Source organism: Sinocyclocheilus rhinocerous, unplaced genomic scaffold, assembly GCF_001515625.1.
Source record: "Sinocyclocheilus rhinocerous isolate Xijiao unplaced genomic scaffold, SAMN03320098_v1.1 scaffold1848, whole genome shotgun sequence".
Taxonomy (NCBI): Eukaryota; Metazoa; Chordata; class Actinopteri; order Cypriniformes; family Cyprinidae; genus Sinocyclocheilus; species Sinocyclocheilus rhinocerous.
In genome coordinates, this window is record NW_015630592.1 from 119,663 (window position 1) to 129,223 (window position 9,561).

Sequence of the window (9,561 nt, forward strand, 5' to 3'; positions counted from 1 at the left end):
TTTTGAAAGAAGTATCTTCTGATAACAGAGGATGAATTTATTTTACAAAAAAAAACCCACACGATCCTTCAGAAATCATTCTAATATTTATAATGTTACAAAAGATTTCTATTTCAAATAAATGCTGTTCTTTTGAACTTTCTGTTCATCTGTGAATCCTGAAAAATATAATGTGTCACGGTTTCCACAAAAATATTGTGCAGCACAACTGTTTTCAACAAGAAATGTTTCTTGAGCAGCAAATCAGCATATTAGAATGATTTCTGAAAAATCATGTGACACTGAAGACTGGAGTAATGATGCTGAAAATTCAGCTGCGCATCACAGAAATAAATGACAGTTTAACAGATATTCACACAGAAAACAGCTGTTTTACATTGTAATAATATTTCACAATTTTTACTGCATTTTTGATCAAATAAATGCAGCCTTACTGAACATAAGGGATGCACAAATATAACCATATGAATTATTACAGTTGTTGTAACTCTATTATGCTATTATATTTCCAGTCGCGCCTTGATTTTCCCAGTCGTTTGGATTTCTAAAAAGCATTTGATAGAGATTACATTTATAATAACTAATTTATATAAGATGACAAATGTGAAAAATATCCACTAACTGCTATATTTCCAGGTTTTCATGATTATTGCAGGAAACCCGGAGATGCACATACAAGCATTTTAGTGATTAAAACCTGTGACAAAAATCAATTCAGGGCAGCTATGACATTGGGTGTGCGTTCAATATTCAGTATTTCAATGATCTGCAGTTAATTATTTCCTTCTTAACTCTTTTAATTCCAGTTTCGATAAGCATCCTTTTGAATTTATGTGGCCGAAGATGAAGTTTACTATCATGCCTGTAGGTTTGCTGTGAACTAGCTCAGGTGTTGTTTTTTGGACACATTAAGGTGTGCTTATACCTTCAGGGCTTTCTGCGCGGCTTCGCTGGATCCGATGGCGATGAGACCTGGTCCGGCCATGCTGCAGAAACTCTTCAGATGCAGTGCGTCCTGAACGGGAACCGTGGACACGGCGTAGTCCTGTAAAACAGAGTCCGGTCGGGACACACATCAGCACAAAAGCATTTAGGCTCTGACTGAAGAAACATTCGCTCATAAAAACAGAATGAAAATATTGTGTACTCCGAATAAACTACAAGCGCATTGGCTCAGCGGGTAAACAAAGGGGAAAAAACGGTTCGCTTATTGGAAAAAGACACCTAAAGCGCTCCAGACCTTGGAAGGAGGAGAAAATGCGCTCAGAGATTCTTGAGGAGAGAACAAGGCAACGTTTTTGTGGAAAGTATGGATGTATTTACAAACACTGCTGTCTGTTGTACTATGAACACGTTCGATAAAGCAGCTCTGCTTTCACTTTAGCGACCCGGGTGACTTTGCGCTGGTTAAGAGTTTCCATAAAGCTTCGGCATGTGAATGATAAGGAGCTGCAGGCATCCTTGAGCTCGTTTGCCACTCGTTACGAACTTGTGACGTTAGAAGCATCTGTGACATTAGCAAAGAATGTTCCCTTCTTACGACCGGTGTTTGATTTTCATTCAGAAATCAAAGCCTGCAGCTGACGTGGTTCTCTGTCTGCGGAAGCAGCGCTGCAGAAGATAAACATCCTCAACGGAGCTTAACCTGATCCACATTAAACACTGAGAGACTGAGAATGAAGACAAGACAGACAGACAGAACAATGTATAGACAGATATATAGACAAACAGATATATAGACAGATGGATAGAGAGATATATAGACAGAAAGGCAGATGGATAGACAGATATACAGACCGATGTATAGACAAATACATAGACAAACAGATGGACAGACAGATATATAGACAGATGGATAGAGAGATATATAGACAGAAAGGCAGATGGATAGACAGATATACAGACCGATGTATAGACAAATACATAGACAAACAGATGGACAGACAGATAGAGAGTTACAGTATATAGACAGACAGATGGACAGACAAATATATAGACAGACGGATAGAGATATATATAGACAGACAGATGGACAGACAAATATATAGACAGAAGGATAGACAGATATATAGACAGACAGGCAGACGGATAGAGAGATATACAGACCGATGTATAGACAGATATATACACAAACAGATGGAAAGACAGATATATAGACAGATATGATATCAAACACCACTGCCTCTTTTCGTTTCCATTAAACCTAGGCTATTAATACACTCTAAAAGATGCTGGGTTATTTTTTTAACCCAAATGCTGGGTTCAGCCTGTTGGGTAATTTTATTGGGTTGTTTTTAATAGTTTTACCCAGGTGCTGGGTAATTTTAACGCTGGTTTTTTTTCTACCTAACCGCTGGGTTGACCCTGTCTCCAGTAAAACTTCTCAACAACGCAGCTGCTGAGAGCACGGGCTTTTTCAGTCCACAGGAGAGAGCGGTTCTCAGCGCCACCGCCGCCGATTTGGTGCACTCTTTCCAGGAAATAAAGGTTTGTATACATTTTATTTCATTTATGAAGTCTTCAATGTGGTGAAAATTGTATTATTTTAAGCAGCGCAACAGAAGAACGAGATGTCAGTCAGCAGCGGTCGTTTCATTCTGGAAACGCCTTTGCCTTGCATAACATAAATGGATTTTATTCGTTATAATACTGAGTGTAATTTAATTTGATGTTAAAATACGTTCTCTAATCTCAGTACTGTTTGTGTATGGGCAGGTTTTGGAGTCAGTCGTGGCATCTCTCAGCTACGAGTGAAACGCGAGGCCGCGGTCTAAAGTTCGCAGTTCCCCGGCGAACAGCAGCCCTTCACCAGCTCAGATTTCGGCGACACGCCGGCACGAGAATTAGCACTATTTCGGTAAAAAGTGATTACAGAGAACGGCTGAATACACTTAAATTAAAATGCTACTTTTAAATGTGCCTTTTTATTTCTAAAATCTTTGTTAAACGAGTTTAAATGTATGTAATATTGTAAACTATGCTGTATTAATATTCAACTTTATTTCCAGACTCAAGGTCCATTAACAAGAAACACACAATACAAACCAAAACAATACAAATTAAAAAAGACAGTTATACCAATACTTCCTCATAGAGGACTGGTATCGCACTTCAGTAAGCTTAGGATTTGACAACAACATTATAATATTATTATGTGAATCGTCCAGCCGACAAATACATTTATACATCAAATTTCTCATTAAAGCAGAGAATGATTGTACTCTTGCCTTACAGAATAAATCACTATTGCACTGCTCCATCTTGGTTTTTTCAGCAGGATTCTCATGCAGTCATTGTACGCAACCTGAAGCTTACATAGGCTCTCTTTCTTAAACTTAACCCACAAAGGAGCAGTATAAAAAGAAGTACAATATGCTCTAAAAAGGTTTATCTTTACCTGATCTGAACACATCTTTAACTTGGAGTCTGAGTCAAGTCTAGAGTCTTTGGTCACGAGTCATTTATTGGCTTGCTAAAAAAATCCCATTCATAAGGCTATAGACATATGATCTATATCACAAAAGGCTGTACCATGGGAAATGTCATTACAATTCACATCTGTACACATGATTGCATCTCTGGGTAATACCACCTCATTTTTTTGTCTTGTATTTTGTCCATGGGTGTTCTTGCTTAAAAATAAATGTTCATCTTGTGATTATTGCTGTTGCCTAGAGTAATTCTGCGTGTGATTTTTAATTTCCAGCCCATTTTAAGCCAGCAATATAATAATTTTTAAACAATAGATGACTTAAATTAAACAACCCAGCATGTTTGGTAAAAACGTTTAACCCAACCAGCTGGGTCAAAATAACCCAGCATGTGTTCTGTCAATATTTACTCAGCGCTGGGTTGCCAAATAACCCAAGTTGGGTTGTTTTTAACCCAGCATTTTTTTTAGAGTGCATAGTCAGACAGATGGATAGACAGCTATACAGACAGACAGATAGATAGAAAAATGGATAGACAGCAATATAGACAGACAGACAGACAGACAGACAAACAGATGGATAGACAGATATACATACACACAGATAAATAGAAAAATGGATAGACAGCTATATAGACAGACAGACAAACAGATGGATAGACAGCTATATAGACAGACAGACAGACAAACAGATGGATAGACAGTTATATAGACAGACAGACAGACAAACAGATGGATAGACAGATATATAGACATGCAGGCAGATAGATAGACAGACAGACGGATCAGACTCACCTTGAATGCGTCGGCCAGGATCTCCGCTCCCCTCTGGTTGGTCCTCTTGGATAATCCCACAAAGAATTCTCTACCTAAACATCAGACACACGTTTACATTCACCTGCAGCGGCTGATCTGCTCATACACATTAATGAGTGCTGCTCCAGATAACAATTTGGATTGTATCTAGTTTCCGTCACTGATCAAAGGAAACCAGACCAATTTGCAAAGGGACATTAGTTAAAGCTTCCTAACGACTCTCTGAGTTCACTGGGTTTACTTCTACCTCGATGCCACTGAACCTTCTGATCTGAGGCCAGTGAGAAGCTTCAACATTTGGCTGTATAAAGAGACTTTATGATGCCTTTAAAAAGACACCTGAGATCAGTTTCTCACATGTTCTGGTGTAACAGTTTAAGTTTGCGCGTCAGTGGTTCTGGTCTGATCTGCGAACAGTGGAACGTAACGCTTGAATCCAGAACAGTAGCCACTAAACGTTCACAACAGGAGATACGAGCTTCAAGACGCCAGAAAGAAATGTTTCTGGCCGGGACCATCTCCAGCCGAACGTCTCCAGACTCAATTAGGTGTACGGCTGCAGTTTTCCAGCCACCGCTGAAGGTGACCCACACTGAATTCAGGGAACCAACCAGACACAATGTACATTTCCACAGCAAGTAAAGCTGATTCACAGCTGCGGGTTTTAGAAAGAACGGTTCTAGTGCAGTTGTGTTTTATTGTAAACATAGAGGAAAGAGTGTTTTTCATAGTGAACTCTTTTCCGGCCATTAGGAAGTGATGTCTACTTCATCTATGTTTTGAATGACAGTGGAAAAAATTATATTTGAAAGTATACAGAAAACTGTTATTTTAATATTCCACAAAATTTACAGTGTTTTCTGTATATTTGATCAAATAGATACAGCCTTTATGGGCATATGAGCATAAAAAAACGTCTTTAAAAAACATTAAAAATCTTACTGATCCCACACTTTTGAACGGCAGTCTAGTCTTTGACAAAAATGTGATTTTCTCAGCTTTTTGATCAAAATGTTGCATTTGTTTTTATGAAACTTGCCCACATTCAAATGTTGTTAAAAAAGAATGCACGAAGCTGTTTAAAAGCAGAGGCCCTGATCTTTCTTTTGACATATTGCATGTTCAGATATTCATACAACAAGATATTCTGGGGGCCATGACATTTTTGTAAAAATGATTAAAAATGCTGGCAGTGGCTGGTAACTTTTTTTTTGTTTTGTTTTTTTTAAACGCTGGCAGGGAAAGAGTTAAAAATGTAAAAATAATCATCACAGATTCATGCATCTTCGGCCAGTGGGGTCAAATAGTCGGAGACTCGGTAAAATACTGAATATTCTGCTCTGTTTCTAGGTGACTAATCAAATATAAGCAAACGATGCTCCTTGAAACCACGCTGGAAAACATCATGTTTCAACTTTTCACAAAAACCGTCCTGCTGCTTAAATTTGTATGCATAACATGGCATTGAAATAGAAATAAATGCAAAACATCTGTGTGTCTGTTTGTCTGAACACACAGGGATTTGATTGGCTGATGCTGACCCACAGGGCGGTCTCTGTTCAATAAAGGTATTATAAGCTCAATTGTGAACCTGTGAACAGGACGTCTCCTCCGTCCAGCATGGCTGATTCATCGCTCATCTCCACTATATTAAGCCCAAGCTCCGTCAACGCAGCTTTCACGGCCTCCGTCTGAAACAGAAAAACATTTACATTTATTCATTTTGCAGAAACATACAAAAAACACTGCATAAAACCCACACAAAATACCCTAGTAAATGCATAGCAAAGCTATAACATATACTATAACAGTGTCTCTTTCTTTAACAACTACAAAAGGCTTTTAATTAATTTAACTCTTTTTATTGACGCTTTTCAACAACCAGGAGATGAAAAAGGAAAAAGACAATAATCATCACTTGTTTCAATGTTACATGAGATCAGGCAAAAAAGTATTTCTTACACTTATATATATATATATATATATACACACACACACAGTAGTGGTCAAAATTATTAGAGCACCTGACAGGTCTGAAAATACTGACCTTTTTTGCCTCCAAAACATGATTTCATTTCATAATGTTCATGAAACATGCAGATGGTTGCTCTGAGCACAACAAATATCAGATGAAGTGAGTCGTACTGTTTTTATCCACTTTTAACTTTAATATTTGGTATGTCCACCTTTTGCAGCAATTATACAGCGGCACATCTCTCTGGCATTATGCATAGTGTCAATATATTTCCTGAGAACTTCAACACTAAAGCTATCCCATGCCTTCTGCAACTCAAGCCAAAGTACAATAGATCTGTCCAGTTTATTTTCCAACTCATCCCAAATTTGCTCGATGGGGTTGTAGTTCATTTTATGGGCATTGTAATGGCACACAAACACACACACACACACACACACACACAAACAAATTAAAAATAAACAACAATAATAAACATAAAAAAATAAATATGCAAAAAAACAAAGAAAGAAATAAATAACTATCAAAGCTGAATATTTAAAAATAAGAATATCAAAAATGTAAAACAATAGTATAAAAAATAATAAATAGTAAAAAAAAAAAAAAATCCAGAAATTAACAAGAATTTGAATGGAAAAATTGCATTGAAAGTAACAAAAAATGTTCTAGATATTTAGCATGTGAGGGCCAAAAATCTCCCTGTTTTTGTTTGTTCTGATCATTTTTTCTTAGTTATTTTTTCTTAGTATCACATAAAAAAGCATACATTTTCCAAAGATGTGCATCATCAAAACAATTCGGATAGGAATATAATTAAATAAAACAAAAGATATATCACAATACGAAAATAAACAGTGTTTAAAGCACTTATTTTTCCATGTGAAACAGTTTCTGAGGGATCAATAAAATCACTCGTGAGGGCCGGCCATGCCTCCAGTGTGCTGTGATTGGCTGATTAGCCCGTCAATCTGATAACGCCAGCCAATCACGTTCACAATCAGTCAAACTGATGGAAATGAACTAATTACACAGTACACCCCACTTTCTGTCACATCCAAATGACAACACGAGTCGCTTCCCTGAGAATTTACTGACTAACTGTCCAAAAAAGTGACTATTGCAACATCAGTGGTGTAAGAAATCAAACTGAACTCTGCCCTCGTAAAAGTAAAAGCGCTCCTGTTAATCCTGTCCAGGAGGCGAATGTTGGCCTGCAGGGAAAAAGCGAATCTCGGACGCTGCCAGGAGCCGCGCATGACATCATCAGCAGGGGCCGAGGGTGATGTCATGCTGAAGGAAACATGTAAAAGGTTTCCGAGGAGAAAGATTTAGAGGAAGTGAGGAGCGGACAGTGAGGTGCGTGTGTGAGGTTTACAGCTGCTTTAGCGGCTCTCGGGGGTCTGGTTTTTCGCAGGATGAATCAATGTTTCCACAGCGATATCTGGCGATGAGGTCACCGCAGACTCTGCTTCCCCTCGCTGCTGTCGCCAAGCATGAGGTCATCCAGGTATGTCGCCACGGCAACCACAACCCCCCCCCTTAACCTCACTTAAATAAGTGAAGACACAAAAACACACAAGAGCAGCTCAACAAACACACAAACAAGAGCACCGATGTAAAACTATTTTTTTTATTGGCATCACTAGAAGAACTGCTGTTTATAAGTATGTTTTCGTCTAACATAAATGTCTCTCAGCTTTTTAATAACTACAAAAGTATTGATTAGTTTTGTGATTAAACTCTTTTTATTCATAAATATAATTTATTTATATTTATAAACTAAACAAAAATATAATTATATTATTTTTTATTAATTTTGTATGTTTTTATTCATATATATATATATATATATACAGGTGCATCTCAATTAATTAGAATGTCGTGGAAAAGTTCATTTATTTCAGTAATTCAACTCAAATTGTGAAACTCGTGTATTAAATAAATTCAGTGCACACAGACTGAAGTAGTTTAAGTATTCTAATTTGTTGGTGGGTTTTTGTTAAATGTGAGCCAAAATCATCACAATTAAAAGAACCAAAGACTTAAACTACTTCAGTCTGTGTGCATTGAATTTATTTAATACACGAGTTTCACAATTTGAGTTGAATTACTGAAATAAATGAACTTTTCCACGACATTCTAATTTATTGAGATGCACCTGTATACTGTATATATATGTGCGTGTGTGTGTGTGTGTGTGAGACCAGAAGATGAATATTTAAAAAAACAGGAATATCAAAAAGTATAAAAACAATTCAGTAATAATAAAAATAACAACAACAACAATAATAATAGAAGAAAATCTGTACTAAAAGGTGAATAGCCAAATAAAAAAATAAATAAAATAAAGATAAAGAAAAACAATAATAAAAAATAAACAGAAAATAAATACATACATTTACAAAAAGGCGTTTAATTAAAGTGTCAGTTCACCCTAAAATTAAAAATTATAATTTACTACAACCAAACCTGCATGCATTTCTTTCTTTTTTTCTGCTGAACACAAAAGAAGATATTTTGAAGAATGTGTTTTTTTTACTCTCTAGAGTCTAGTCTAATGAAGTCAATGGGGACCAGCAACTGTTTGGTTATCCACTTTCTTTAAAATATCTTCCTTCATGTTTAACAGGAGAAACTCATACAGATTTGAAACAACTTCAGATGGAGTAACTGATGACAGGTTTTTCATTTTTCATTGGGTGAATTATCACTTTAATTCATGTTCTGCCACAGGTCTCTCTCTGTGTGTGTGTATGTGTATGTGTGTGTGTGAGTGAGTGAGTGTGTGAATGTGTGTGTGTGTGTGTGTGTGTGTGTGAGAGAGAGAGTGTGTGAATGTGTGTGAGAGAGAGAGAGAGAGAGTGTGTGTGTGTGAGAGTGTGTGTGTGTGTGTGTGTGTGCGAGAGATGGTCTGTCCATCTGTCAAACACACATCACCATCACAACAACATCTCAGCAGACAACACTGTAGAAGCGGTCAGATGTCAGAGGTCAAAGGTCAAATGTAACCCCTGGCCACACCGAGATCAAGGTTTGTCTTCTCTCTCTGACGTGCTGACAGACGGATTGATATAGTTCATGACGCAGATGTAGGTCCCAAAGTCAACAATGCTGTTCACTATCAGTTTATCCAGTTATGGAAGTAAACAATTTTTTAACGACATACTGTTACAGTATATAGCTATTTGTATAACTACCGAATTTATCAGACAAAACTATTATGATATGATATTATATTATATTATTATATTATATTATTATTATGTTGGATGGTTTTCTTCTGTAAACAGATTTAAACGTCCTGGTTTCGTTTTAGTAACAGATTTAAACGTCGGTCAGT

The 9,561-nt window shown here is 36.9% G+C and overlaps 1 protein-coding gene across 1 annotated transcript in view; it reads right to left on the reverse strand.

The window, feature by feature from the left end:
- The window catches only part of ddah1 (dimethylarginine dimethylaminohydrolase 1), a 16,423-nt gene extending 8,699 nt beyond the window's left edge, over positions 1 to 7,724 (reverse strand). Inside the window, exons 1-5 of the mRNA XM_016553198.1 lie at positions 7,597 to 7,724; positions 7,379 to 7,511; positions 5,838 to 5,937; positions 4,226 to 4,299; positions 926 to 1,045 (exon numbers count right to left, since the gene is read on the reverse strand). Coding sequence (XP_016408684.1) covers positions 926 to 1,045; positions 4,226 to 4,299; positions 5,838 to 5,937; positions 7,379 to 7,511; positions 7,597 to 7,724 — 555 coding nt within the window. The remainder of the gene's footprint in view (positions 1 to 925; positions 1,046 to 4,225; positions 4,300 to 5,837; positions 5,938 to 7,378; positions 7,512 to 7,596) is intronic.
- Between the last annotated feature and the right edge of the window lie 1,837 nt (positions 7,725 to 9,561).